The sequence below is a fragment of the Acartia tonsa genome, chromosome 1 (assembly GCF_053477335.1).
Source record: "Acartia tonsa isolate MP-2025a chromosome 1, ASM5347733v1, whole genome shotgun sequence".
In the NCBI taxonomy this organism is placed as follows: Eukaryota; Metazoa; Arthropoda; class Copepoda; order Calanoida; family Acartiidae; genus Acartia; species Acartia tonsa.
Genome location: NC_137260.1, coordinates 2,014,569 through 2,029,519, shown reverse-complemented (window position 1 = coordinate 2,029,519; position 14,951 = coordinate 2,014,569). Strand labels below are relative to the sequence as shown.

At 32.4% G+C, this 14,951-nt stretch overlaps 1 protein-coding gene across 1 annotated transcript in view; it reads right to left on the bottom strand.

Moving 5' to 3' along the window:
• Positions 1-14,257, bottom strand: part of LOC145319360 (protein tipE-like) — a 28,879-nt gene extending 14,622 nt beyond the window's left edge. Inside the window, exons 1-3 of the mRNA XM_080161500.1 lie at positions 14,150-14,257; positions 10,842-10,910; positions 9,807-9,943 (exon numbers count right to left, since the gene is read on the bottom strand). Coding sequence (XP_080017626.1) covers positions 9,807-9,943; positions 10,842-10,910; positions 14,150-14,194 — 251 coding nt within the window. The 5' untranslated portion in view covers positions 14,195-14,257. The remainder of the gene's footprint in view (positions 1-9,806; positions 9,944-10,841; positions 10,911-14,149) is intronic.
• Positions 14,258-14,951: the final 694 nt, after the last annotated feature.

Genomic DNA, 14,951 nt, shown 5'->3' with positions numbered 1-14,951 from the left:
AATTTTAGAATAAATGTTTAAAAGTTTTAGTTTAGACTTATACATTTATATTTTGCTTAATATGTATCTCTGCTTTTTTGGATGTTGTCATCCTTGTCAATAATGGTTATTTGTGAGCTTTACAGTCTATAGAAGTTATCATCCTTGTTTGTATTTATCTAAGCTATTCATATCAGGGATCTATAGGGATAAGACAATGACCAATGAATTTATATATACATCTCCAATGATGATAACAAAATTAGCCCTTCTGTAGATTACAATTAGTGGTTGAAACGTTCGGAGAATAAACTAAACGAACTAACCAATCACATTCAATAGTTGTCAAACAAACAATTAAGAAAGTGCCGTTATAAAACTTTGGGGACTAGTGCAATAAACAGCCCAATGTCTTCTCCCTGTATTCATATATTGTATCCTAATGTCTAATGTTTACTCACAAATCATAATGGATAGCTTTTTTATACATAAATGTACAAAGAAATAATATGATGTATGTTTGTCTGCCTGTCACTCATAGACGTCCAATGGGTGGGAGGTAAAGGGGTGATTACCCCCCAAAATGAATTTGGTGGATTTTCAATTTTTACCCCCCCCCCCCAAAAAAAAAAATAAAAAAATGCCTCTATGAAATAAAGATTACCCCCCCCCCCCCCCCCCCCAAATAAAAAAGCTTGGACGCCCCTGCTGTCACTATAGTTTACTGGAACGGCTATTCTAGACATTATAACTAATTTATTAGTAACAAAGCTAATCTACGATTCACTTTGTCAGTCCGTCTGTTCATAACTCGGTGGGTGAATATCTTTGGTGTTTTTTTCCTGCTTTAAAATTTTTGTTGTTGATAACTGAATTTCCAATTTTCCTAGATTTTTATGCATTTAAATGACCAAACAAGTGGCTCTATTTTTCAGTTTTCACATTTACTAAATAAAACTTAAGGCCTTCTACTTCATTTCACTAAGCTTGATACTAAACTATAAAAAAAAGCTGTGATGTGATTATCAGACGCGGCTAGGCGTCAAAAAATACTTCTTTTGCAGTCTATTATTATAAATCGATTTTATATTAATTGTATCTTACACCAGATTATCATGTACTCTAAAAAAAGTGCAACTTCTAGATGGCTAAATTCCCCTCTGCCATGTTTACCCTATACCCTCTCCCCTCCTACTTGATGAACAAACTGTCTTAAAGAAATATTATTTTCAAAAATAACAAACATCGATAAAAGAAAACTATAGAAAACCTATGCAAAAATGTTGCACCTATTAGGATGAATAATAAATATAATATGTGTTGTTTTACAGGGAGGGAGGGAGGGGACATTGGATAGTAAATTATTATATTACCCGTTTATTCGTTGGCTTAAAAACTATAATTAAAATTGATTAGGTTGTAAAAACTGTAAGTAACCACCAAACTTTTTAACCCAAACATTTTAATCTACAGTATAGGTAATTTTGTTAATTGTAATGGGAATTAATTTTTTTGTCCATTGTCTTATCCCTTAAGATCCATGGTTGTTTTAGGCTATAAACATGTTGTCCATAATCCTTAGTTTTTCTTTACAAGTTTTTAGAACAAATATACATACATGAGCAATTTAGTAGCGAAGCTACTCTATGATTTACTATGTCTCACCGTTAGTGTGTCCGTCAAAAAAAAATAATTAATGAACATTTCTCAACCTATATATATACGCCCCTAGGGGAATCTTTAGGCTCTAAAGGAAAGGGGTGTGGGGGAAGTCGACTCTCCACTTTATTTCTAATTTTCTAATTTTTCTAGGGGCGGTTTCTCTTTTGAGGATGTAGGTACCCTCCAACCAAATAATAATCAAACCTTTTCTGGACCTATGAAATATTTAGCTGTAAATGAGAACCATATTGGTCCAGCGGTTGACGATATCTTAAGGTAAAGACAGACATCCTGCTACTTATACATAGGTTCTATAAGTTTAAAGGGATCCAGGATACCTTTGTTTAATATATTTTGGGCAAAGTAGACAGATCCTTTATGATCTATTCATGGTTTCCCGGGCAGAACTGATTAGGAATAAGGTTGTTTATTGTTATAGTAATTTGAATTGTGTTTTATATTTTTTTTTTTTTTTGACTATGTTTAATTTTTATGCCCAAATAAATATGTTTATGTTTATATATAGGTATTCCAAAACACACTTGAAAACATGAGTTCTAAAAGTAAAACATGTGGATAAATGAAAGAATACGAACAATTTCCTTTACCTTTTTAAAATGTACCTTTTTATTTATACCCAAAAAAAATTTATTATAATAACGCAGTACGAAAATATTAGAAAATTTCTTTATAAATTAAATTAACTATTACACAATGAAATGGTTTAGGGTCAGGGATATTATTATTGATAGTTATTACAGCTGATAATCAGAGCTTAGATAAGATAAGAATAAAGACATTAGACAATTATAAATAAATGTATATCCCCAATGACGTTAAAGAAAATTTACTCTCATATAATACAAAGGTTTTAGACACTTCTAGTTTGAAACAATCAATTAGAATTTTATAAATGTAAAAAGTTTTTAAGCCAACCAGTGATATGTCGTATCTATAAAACTTTGGGTGCCATTGTTATTTACAGTCTAATTTTATATATTTAAAACTAGAACACAAGGAGAGGGGGGGGCTATTAAAGGGGTCAAAGTAAGATATGAATGGATAGTGTTTAAGTATTCTTTAATAATGGATGTACTATATACGTTGATATTATGACAGGGGGAAAATTGTCTTCAATTTAGCTTGCTAACATGGAACTTGTTAATTGATCATTTCCTTCATTCAGTAGAAGGGGAGGAGATGGGGTAAATTTAGTGGAAAGGGGGAAAACGTTATTTAGCTCGCTGCATGTTTCACTTTTATAGAGAACATGAAGATCTGGTGTAAGATCCAAGTAATAATATATCCATTGTATGGTATAGGATTCTAGTGGGACACTCTGAGATGCCAAATCTTTATTTGTCCTTTATGTCAATATAGGATATTGTACAGCAGACCAAGATAAATTGTTTCATGTAGGAGGGTTTGTCTGCCGGCAGGGAGGGGACTATGGAATGGAAATTATTTAGGTACCCAAAAATGTATAATCTTATTCAATGGCTAAAAAACTATTGGAGGGGGGGGGGGAGAAGTCATTGCGCTGTTTATTATACTAGTCACCAAAGTTCTATGATAACGTTTTCGTATTCGTTGACATAATAACTTTGGGGACTCTCATTGGTATTTGATTTGTTGGTTCATTAAGTTGAGTGTCCATACGTTACAAACACTTATATCTACAGAAGCGGTAATTTTGAGTATCATCATTGGGAATGTATATCAATTTATCGACCATTGTCTTATCCCTAAGATCCCTGCTAAGTCTGAGGATAAGATACTTTTAGTTAGGGCAAAAAGTTTTTTGTCTGTAACGTATTTCCACTGTTATAGTCACAAAAAAAACCATATTTAATTTGATTAAAATTAGCGTTTTTGTCAGTCAGGAAGTGGTCATAGGACTGTTAATTACACTGGTAAACAAAGTTTCATAAAAATACTTTATTATTGTTTTCTTTTAAAATGTGGAGACTTTTATAGAATCTTGATATTAGTTGGTTTAAATAAGCAGTGTCTAAATTTCTAAACCAATAATCTTGATCCCAAAGTAGAGGTTTTTAATTTACACATTGTTTTATCCTGAAAGATCTTTGTATTTTTAAAAGAGAAGCTTTTCTTTAATACGGATGGTCCGTCCGTACGTCACAGACAGTTAGCTCTTTTAGTTGATTTAAACAGGTTAGAATTGTCCTATCGATTCCAAACTTTACATGGTGATTCTTGTAGTAGTTAGGTACGATTTAGAAAGAGTAGCAACTCTATAATCGTTACCAGAATGTCCGTACGTCCATTTTAAACATGTTGATTTTTCCTATTTTTTAACAACAATTTTTTATGTGATCTAATTATCCGATTGATCTGATTTTGGTTATACTGATTTCTGGGACAACAAATTACAATATTATAAGCAAAGCAACTCTATAATCAAGTCCTAAATATGTAAGTATGTCTTAAACCAAGCAGTTTTTCAACAAATTTACTTACAATTTTGTTCGACTCTTTTATATTTTAATTAATCAGTTCTGACACTATACAATTGTTAATGTCCTTTTGTCCTACCGTTTCAGTGCTTCGCTTTTTTTCCCTTGTTTTTGTAAAAAAGAATCTATTTGCATAACTAAAATGGTTTTCAGAGTTAATAACTTAATATCAAAGTTATATTTAACTTATTTATCTGTTTAAACATAATTGTGTGTTTCTATGCTAAAATGATTGCTTTTGCACAGCCATTTTTTCTTATCTTATATGAACAATATTGCAAATTTTGGCCAAGGAAATTTTGCATTTACGATATGATACAAGGATAATTATGGTCATGAGCCGCGTAACAACATTTAACCATAAATCTATAATACAAAGTAGAACGATGTCTGTCTGTCTGTCTGTCTGTCTGTTTGTTTGTAGCGAAGGATCTCGCTAACCACTGAACCGATTGGGTTCTCCTTTACAGGATAGCTTCTAACAGGTCCCGGGAAAGTTTATAACTATTTTCTTGGGGGGACGGACACTCCCAACCCACCCAAAAAATGAAAAATCCACCCCCCCCCCCAAAAAAAAAAAAAATAATTTCTTTTTAAAACTAAAATTAAAATAGAAGGGCGAAGCCGCTAGTATCATATAAAGTGGAAAGGTTTATTTTTATCTAAAGCTTAAGACTTTAGTAATTACTGAACCTATTTAGTTCTTCTTTTTAGGAAAGTTTCATATAAGACCCCGGGTTTTGTTAGGCAATTTTTTGCCCCCTCCTCTTAAAAAGCCCTTAAAACAGAGCCGCTAGCTTCTAGGGGCGCAACAGATAGTTAAACTTATATGGGATATATGTGTGTCTGCCTGTGTGAAGTGTTAGATCTCGCTAAACCCTGAGCCGATATGGTTCTCCTTTCATGTGAGGATACGTCAAGGAAAGGTCGAGCTAGTAGAAAATAATACTCATAAATTTATCAAAAGTGCCACAAGAGGCCTCTAGGGGCAAAGGAAAATAAATCAAAGTGTACTAGAAATTTAACTCTTGGAATAGTTTTAGGCTATTTTTCTGCCAACTCCTTTCCTCATCAAATACAGAGCTTTCATTAAAAAGATCTAGGTCTCGAGCTGTAGTGCTCAGGAGAGGTGAGTAGATTCCAAGTTCAAAATTGTTTTTTTATTATAATCATTCAGCATTTACTATAGAAGCAAGACTTGGTATTGAAAACAGAAATATCTTAATTCAGTATTCTCGTATTTATTCGAATCCGGTGGATAGGAACCGGTTCTCATCCATACGAAAAAACTACATGTATGTCTAGCATCGTATTATATCCAGCTTTCTACGAATATAAAAATGTACAATTATAAGATTAAAACCAGTTCATTTAGCCCAGAGGTGCCTAAGGCGGAAAGCTGTTTATAATACGATGCGAGAAATAACTATTCTGACATACCTAGGCTATATATTGCAGCTGCGCTCCTAACAAGAATGACGTGGCCCATAAAAAGATATCTATAAGCACGTTGTTTAGCTTTTATAGCTTATTATATTATATACATATTCTAGCTATAAATGGCATATGGCTATTTTGCATCATATTTATGGGTTATTACATGAAAGTAACAGGATGTATGTCTGTATGTGTATCACTGACCACTGGAACGATATAGATCTCCTTAACAGTGAAGCATCTTATAGGTCAATGGATGGTTTCGGGGGGAGGGTACTATTACGCTCCAAAGTGAAATAACCATGGAAAAATACTTACAGATACTGTATTATTAAAAGAAGCTAATCTGATAATTTTAGTGTAAGTATTAAAATGTAGTTTTATGCCATTTTTCACGTACCCTTATATATGTAGCAAAGCTCATTGTAAATTAAGAGAATCTTTTGAAGCATCTTATAGTGCCTAATAAAAATTGACGTCGTATATTACAAATGACAAAAGATAGGCCAGTATATTCATATACATATATATATATTATATATATCAACCTATGATAAAATGTATACTGACCTATCATCGGTCATTTGTATTGTATGACGTCATTTTATGAGCTGCTTCGAATCTTTCCAAGGTAAAATATATCATTGTGATTCTGCTCACAGAAGTTGTTGGAAAGAAAAGACTTTATAAATGATGTAATAATTAATTCTTCATTCTTATGGAGAAACTTCAACTAACTTTGTATTTGGCCATACAAACCAGTTAAACATTTCAATAAATAGCATAATATTTATAAATAATTTATGTACGTATACGATGATGATAAACAATCTTACCCCTTCTGTGTTTTAAAATAAAGGATCTACTGCAGTTCACGGTAAACTATTGCTGTTAACGAATATTTCCAAAAATCTATGATTTTTAAAGGTTGCTAGCTGCCAAACGGCTGAACGTACAGATCATACCCGCACACCATTTTAAGCGGTATAAGAAGGCCTACAAATAATCTGGAATAGCCAAGATCCAATGATGCACAGGGAAAGCTTCACTGAAGAAAAAACGCGTAAAATAGGTCTTTTTCGTGCATTTATCTGCACTGTGAGATAATTATGCATTATTGATTCATGGGTATTCCAGACATTTTGCAGGCCTTCTTATACCGCTTAAAACAGTGTGCGGGCATGATCTGTACATTCAGCCGTTTGGCAGCTAGCAGCCTTTAAAATTCATAGATTTTTGGAAATATTCGTTACCAGCAATATTTTACCGTAACGGGTTTATGCTTAAATAACTACCACACTTATTTTTTTATTCTATTAAATACTCAATTGAAAGTTTAGTGATCCAATGAGAATAGCACCAAAATTTCTGCTAACAATCAAAATAAAATTTTGTAGTTTGCGACAAACATAAAAATTTTGGCTGGATGAAATAAATATTTGAATTAATGGAATGTAAAACTTGTGAGCGCCAAAATTTATACAAATATATTTCTTTACAGGGAGGAAAGGAAAATAAGGCTGTTTATTACACTAGTCCCCAAAGTTTTAAAACAATGTTTCCTTCTTCGTTGGCGCAATTGGAGACTGGTATTGAATTTTAGTTGATTGATTGATTGATGGTTGAGTGTCCAAACGTTTCAACCACGAATCTACAAAAGGGATAATTTTGTATCATACTTAGGAATATACATCAATTTATCGGCCATTGTCTTATCCTTTAGATCCCTGCAAGGATCAGAGATATGGGACCTGGAAGAATATAATTTTGACCTAAACTTTTCAACCTTTTTATCCCAAATATGTATAAGTTAGAACTTGACACATAAATTTCACAGGACATTTTTGTATTATTATTCATTTTCCTAGCCCTGAATACATGAAAGAAATTAAATAGGATTGAGGATTATGCCAATATTTGGTATTAATACATTTGTAGAGAGCATAATTTCAACTAAAAACATCTCAATCTTATCCTTAAAAGGAAAGTAAGAGAATGTCTTTCTATCTGTGATGTGTTAGTGTAGTGAAGGATCTCCCTAACCTCTGAACCGATATGGATCTCCTTTACTGAAAAGATTCGTACAGGCTCATGGCAGGTTAATAAATATTTTGGGGGAGGGTACCATCACCCTCCCAAGAGAAAAAAAATTCATATCTAAAGAGTGGAGGGTCAACTTACAACCCCCCCCCCCCCCCCTCCAACCCTGTATGGATGGGTTTATTCCATATTTCTACCTTTAATTGTTTTTTAACCTAACTTTTATAGCTTGTTCTTCCATGTATTGTTTTATTAGTTTTATAAATGAACAAAAACGTATTTAGCAAAGCCAAAAAGAAAAGAAAAAAACACAAATTAAGCTTTTTTTCTTGTAGGTAATTTATTTAGGTCGTGTCTATTATCCTAATGATAATGTTATTACATCTGCTGCCAAAACTAACCAACAAATAACTAACAATAACAAATGTAGACATAATGTTACACAGTATAGAATACTAGCGGTTGCGTCCCTAGCATCTAGGGGCTTAATATTTGAATGGAAAAATAGCTAAAAAACATACCCAGACTTATTTATAAATATAAAATAGCCTAAAACCATCTTAGGACCTATTAGAATCTTTACTGTAAATAAAAACCATGTCGGATTTAGCGCTTAGCGAGATATTTCACTACAGACAAAAAAGCTTACTACTTTATATAATAGGATAGGATATAGCAGTATGTCTTCGAAATCGATTAATATCCAATGTATTATAACCGGTTCTCAGCCATACAAAAAAAAACCGTATAAAGCATCGTATTACCATAAAAATATTACAATACTAGTTTTGTTAGGTCGGGGCTTAAGACTGGTTTTAATCTTATTTTTTTTTTTTTTATTTATGCGTAAAGCTGTCGATCAAAAAATACCATGTAACACAGAACTATTCTTTTGAAAATTAAAAACCCGCTGTATTAGCGTAAATGAAAATATTATCTACGAGTGCTATGGTCAGCAAAGAACAATGATAGAAATGCCTCGGCCCGTAAACATGTGCAACCAAGGTCGTGAAATCAAAGGGTTGGTTGTATGTTACTTAAACTATTATACAAATTATACTACTTTTATGAATCTTTTACATTTTTAAATTACATTGTTGAAAGATGCGTTTGTCTGTTTATGAGACAAAGCATTGTTTAATTAAATGTCACGTGTAGTTTAATATCTTTGGTATGACCCTGTTTAATCCTCAAAGTTACCTGTAGATAGTAGTGCAGGTAGCTGGTTGGAACTATATTCATACCTGTAGATAGTAGTTCAGGTAGCTGGTTGGAACTTTATTTATACCTGTAGATAGTAGTACAGGTAGCTGGTTGGAACTATATTTATACCTGTAGATAGTAGTGCAGGTAGCTGGTTGGAACTATATTTATACCTGTAGATAGTAGTACAGATAGCTGGTTGGAACTATATTTATACCTGTAGATAGTAGTGCAGGTAGCTGGTTGGAACTATATTTATACCTGTAGATAGTAGTGCAGGTAGCTGGTTGGAACTATATTTATACCTGTAGATAGTAGTACAGGTAGCTGGTTGGAACTATATTTATACTTGTAGATAGTAGTGCAGGTAGCTGGTTGGAACTATATTTATACTTGTAGATAGTAGTGCAGGTAGCTGGTTGGAACTATATTCATACCTGTAGATAGTTGTACAGGTATCTGGTTGGAACTATATTTATACCTGTAGATAGTAGTGCAGGTAGCTGGTTGGAACTATATTTATACCTGTAGATAGTAGTGCAGGTAGCTGGTTGGAACTATATTTATACCTGTAGATATTAGTGCAGGTAGCTGGTTGGAACTATATTTATACCTGTAGATAGTAGTGCAGGTAGCTGGTTGGAACTATATCTATACCTGTAGATAGTAGTGCAGGTAGCTGGTTGGAACTATATTTATACTTGTTGATAGTAGTGCAGGTAGCTGGTTGGAACTATATTTATACCTGTAGATAGTAGTGCAGGTAGCTGGTTGGAACTATATTTATACCTGTAGATAGTAGTGCAGGTAATGGTTGGAACTATATTTATACCTGTAGATAGTAGTACAGGTAGCTGGTTGGAACTATATTTATACCTGTAGATAGTAGTGCAGGTAGCTGGTTGGAACTATATTTATACCTGTAGATAGTAGTGCAGGTAGCTGGTTGGAACTATATTTATACCTGTAGATAGTAGTGCAGGTAGCTGGTTGGAACTATATTTATACCTGTAGATAGTAGTGCAGGTAGCTGGTTGGAACTGCATGACCATGGTGAGGAGGGCAGGATCAATGTACCATATTGATGTGAATATAAAAGCTATGAGGGAAAGACCAGCTATGCCCCAAGCAACACCTAACTCCACCTAGAAAAAGTAACTATTCAATTTACAAAGAAACAAGAACTAAAATTGTCATAAATAAAAAAACTGTATCAACATTTTCTTAAATATTATAAATTATTAGCCTCTAGGGGATTCTGGTTACGTTAGGAAAACACCTCAAGACATTTATAAAACTTCCAAGAAAAAAACCTTCCTACTTTACATACATATACCTTTTGGTAATGATTATAGAGTTGCAACGCTTCTATCATTGTGTCTTACGATGAATGGACGGTACACCGACAAACGTCCTACTGCGACAGACATCCTAATGCAACAAACGTCCTAAACGACAAACGGCCTAATGCGACATCTCTTAGGTAAAATCTCCTATTTTTTTTTTTTAAATTAAATCTTCCAAATTTGATTTCAAAATGTTCTAAAATAAGAAGAAATATATATATTTTTTTAATGCACGGTTGTATAGGGTTTGAAACCATTCCGTTTGATAGCCAACTTAGACTTTGGGAAAACTGTCGGACAGATTTTTAAAATTTAGCCTATGGTTAAAGTTATTCAAAAAATAAAAATCATTTTAATAATATTTCCCTGTGTTTTATCGCCATTTTGATTTATATTTTTTTTAAATATTTTTACAAGAGGATTTGTCCTTAAATTTGGCAGATTTTTTTTATTTCATAATTTTTGAAAACTTTTAGGACGTTTTACTAAAGAAATGTCGCATTAGGACGTTTGTCTTTTTAGGAGGTTTTTCGCATTAGGATGTTTATCGCATTATGAGGTTTAGGACGTTTGTCGCATTAGGACGTCTATCGCAGTAGGAGGTTTGTCTGTGTACCGAATGGACTGATGGACACGACAGACCAACCATAATAATATAAAAACTTTGATTTTAAATAATTGAAAATCTATGAATTACCTCTCTAAACCAGCTGGATATTGTGTTGAAACCCGACCTTAACCATTCTGATACTGCTGGCTTTTTCTCCTACAAAATATTGATTAATTAGTTGGGGGAAGGATTAATTTTATGTACTAAAACCTGAACATAACCATTCTGGGACTGCTGGCTTTTTCTCCTATATAAATATTTAAAAATCATTTATTGAAGATAAATTTTATGTACTAAAACCTGTTCATTACAATTCTGACAATGCTGGCTTTTTCTTCTACAAAGTATTGATTAATTAGTTGGGGAAAGGATTAATTTTATGTACTAAAACCTGAACATAATTATTCGGAGACTGCTGGCTTTTTCTCTTACAAAATATTTATTAATTATTTGGGGGAAGATTGATTTCATGTACTAAAATTGATCTTCTTCTAGAAAAATATAAATATTTTTGGATTTATTAATAAATTTTACATTCATGATTTCTTATTGTATTATTCGTAGAAAAAATTCTGTAATACGATGCTATGCAAGATCTTACAGCGTGACTAAGAACCGGTTTTAATCCAGAGGGTATTAATCGGTTTGGAAGCCTTACTGTAAAGCCTATCACTTTGTGTATTTTTGACTATAAAATAGTGTTTAATATGATAAATGAGTTTAGATAAAAATCGGTTCCAGGACAAATGCAGATTAGGTTAGGTTAAGATATGAATATACAAATGAGCCCCCTTAGGCATTTAAAACACACCTAATTAATTGTTTTAATTGGGTTAGATTAGGTTAAGTATCCACTCCGACGTTTGTCCACTACGACGTTTGGAACTCCTGCGTTTATCCTAGGACATAAAAATCTTCCTCATGACACCCTTCCTTGTATTTTGTTATTTTTATTAGCGACGCTACTTTGTCTGTCCTTCTGTCTGACCATCAGTGATTATGGATTTTCGGCTGCTGTGTTTTTTGTGGTTAGCCATCCTTGTTTTATTTTTATTCCAAGCCGAATATTTAAACTTAAATTCGGATTTCTTATTACTTTTTTAAGTAGAATTTTTATTTTTTTTTTATTTTAGATTAGAATATACATAACACAGGAAGAAATTAAAAGTATAGCAGGACTTTATTGCATGAGAATAGTTATAAAACCTACATTAGAGGTGTGTAATTAAAACTGTAATAAAAATAAAATATTAAATAGCCTTACAAGATTTAAATGGGCCTTGAATTTCAAAATATTTTTTACAATTACACACTGTATTATGAAGAGGTTGCTTTGTCCCAAGCCTCTTAGGGAAGGGCGAAAGGGGTCAGGAAAATAGCCTGAAACCACCCCAAGATATTAAAAGTACAACCTATTCAAACCAGCAGTTTCCGAGGAATTGAGCTTCATACAAAAAAAAATGCGGCGGCATAGAGCTATACTACACAAACAAGAACAAACTTCTTATTTATTCAAGCCTTTTCAATTTTCATTGTTTGAGAGTTTCTGTACTACTTTGTATTAAACTAAAAACATCCTGAGACCCATAAGTTGCTTCACTGTAAATGAGAACCATGAGATTCAGCGGTTAGCGAGATCCTCCACTACAGACAAAAAAAAAAGCTTACTACTTTATAAATTAGGAAGATGTATTACATTATATGTATGTTTATAGAAACACTCTATCTACATTAGTAATGTATTTACAGTAGTAGGTATAAATGTCAAATTTTCTTCTCTATACATATATTACAAATTACATTTGTTTGATGTAATATGTTGTATTAATTAAGGTGAAGCTTTTATATATTTTGGGTTGGTAAGTCGGTTTAGCGTTAATTTAGGCGTGTTAGAATTGTCTTATTGATTTGGAATCCAACATAATGATTCTTATAATAGTTAGGTATTAAACATTCTGTATTCAAATATTTTTTAGGATAGATTTATACTTTTCAATGCTAAATATGCAAATAGTTATTTATCGCATCGTATAATAAACAGCTTTCCGTTGATATTGAAATTAAAAATTAAAAGATTTTAACAAAGTTTTGTAAGCAACAAGGAGTCAAATTTGCTTCCAATTTTCAAATGGTTAAAATTAGTTTAAAATATTACAATAATATAAAATACATTTCATTTATGTCATATAGGTAAAGTTATAATATATTTCTTTCCTTTTATATTAGACATAAAAATATGATCAAAAAGTTTTTTATTAAAAAAATTGGCATGGCTAATGATATCATACTTTTGTAATAAAAGTCAATAATAAAAAAAGGTTAACTTCTCACAATTAGATAATTAACTATACAAAAATGGCTTTAATTTAGAATTAATAAGATCGTCAATTACTTGTTATCCATATGTTAAAATTTTTTTGTGTGTTAAGGTCAGACCTAGGACTCAGTGGGCATCAGAAGAAATGGCTTAAAACCACCACAAGATCTTGTTATAGCGTAAAATTTATTTGGCCCAGCAATTTGCGATATCTTTAACCTAAAAAGACATTTCTACATTATCTAAGTTTTTGAAATTAGAATGTTTTAGGCTATTTTCATACCTCCACTGGCCTCCCCGAGAGGGACAAAGCGTCTAGTTACTTTTATAATGTATTTATCAATAATTTGTGTAACATTTGCTTTTTATGTTATCTTCAGCAAATATATATTGTATATTTTTTAAGGGCTACAGTGCTAGGACATTGGGTTAAAAAATATTCAATATTTTGATTATTTGGTAAGGTCTAAATCCATTATTTTAGCTGTTATAAGCACAATTGGGAATGAGGGGGCTGGCTATTAAAAACCATTCAGTAAAATTTTATTATATTATATAAAGTAGTAAGATTTTTTTGTCTATTGCTAACCATTTCGTTAACTACTGAACCTATTGAGTTCTCCATTTCGGAGGAGCTTTTATGCTCTTTTCATATATAGGTAGAAGTTTTAGGATGATGATTTTTATTTTTCTGTATCTCAATAACCTTTCCAATACAGAGTCTCTAGACTGACTTAAATATATTCAAAATTTAAACACAACACTAATTATACCAAACACTGTACTACGGTCAAATTTACATTAATTGATTGTAAAAGCGCCTTATCAGTTATATTAAAATAACTTTCAAATCATATAGTACTATAGAAAAGTATCTTTATATTAGAATTAGTCATAAACTTGTCTTTTTTTAACTATTTAAAATCAAAACAAGTACACATACAGCATTTCTCCAAATAGCTATAAATTTCATAATAAGGTCTAAATTTAAACCCAACCAAAAATTTTAAATTTTTTCATGCATTACACTATTTTTTCACTTTTTAAAGAATCACATATTTTTTTTTTAATTCTTCACCTGGGGCGGGCCGGGTACATGGCTTCCAGGCGGATACATCATCATGATGCTGTAGCGGGGACCACCAGAACATTTGTCACCACAACTGTAGAGAGACTACAGCTCACTATTTCAGTCTATAGATATTCTATATTATACATATGGTTTCTAAAACAATTACTGGGCATTTTATTAACACTATAAGTTAGGATAAACCAATCAAAAATCTATTGTAATATTACAATTTCTAGAACCTCGAGATGATTCTCTGTATTTTCTGAAGATAGCCTCCACCTGATAGTTCCCACTTCCCATAACACCCTTCCCCCCCCCCTCAAAATGGATATATTATTACTTGGATGTTACACCAGGTTTTCATGTTATCTAATAAAGTAAAACTCAAATCGGGATAAAATGACGAAACCTCCATCCATCCAGTTAACCCCGTCCCCTCCTCTCCTACCGGATAAAAGAACTGACCAATAAATGATTTCCATGTTATCTAAATTAACAACATTTTTTTCAAATGTCATAATATCCACGTTTATTATACATTCCCCCTCCCGGCCCCCCCCCCCATAAAATCCCTCTATTGGGATATTCTGCCTTTTTTTTGGTTTATCTCACATTTTATCCCGTTTCCCCACTATCACACACACACACACACCCATACACACATACACCCATACTCACATACACACATACACACACACACACACACACACACACACACCCACACACACACACATACCCACACACACAAACACACACACACACACACACACACCCATAAACACAGACACACATATTTACTTCCGCTAAG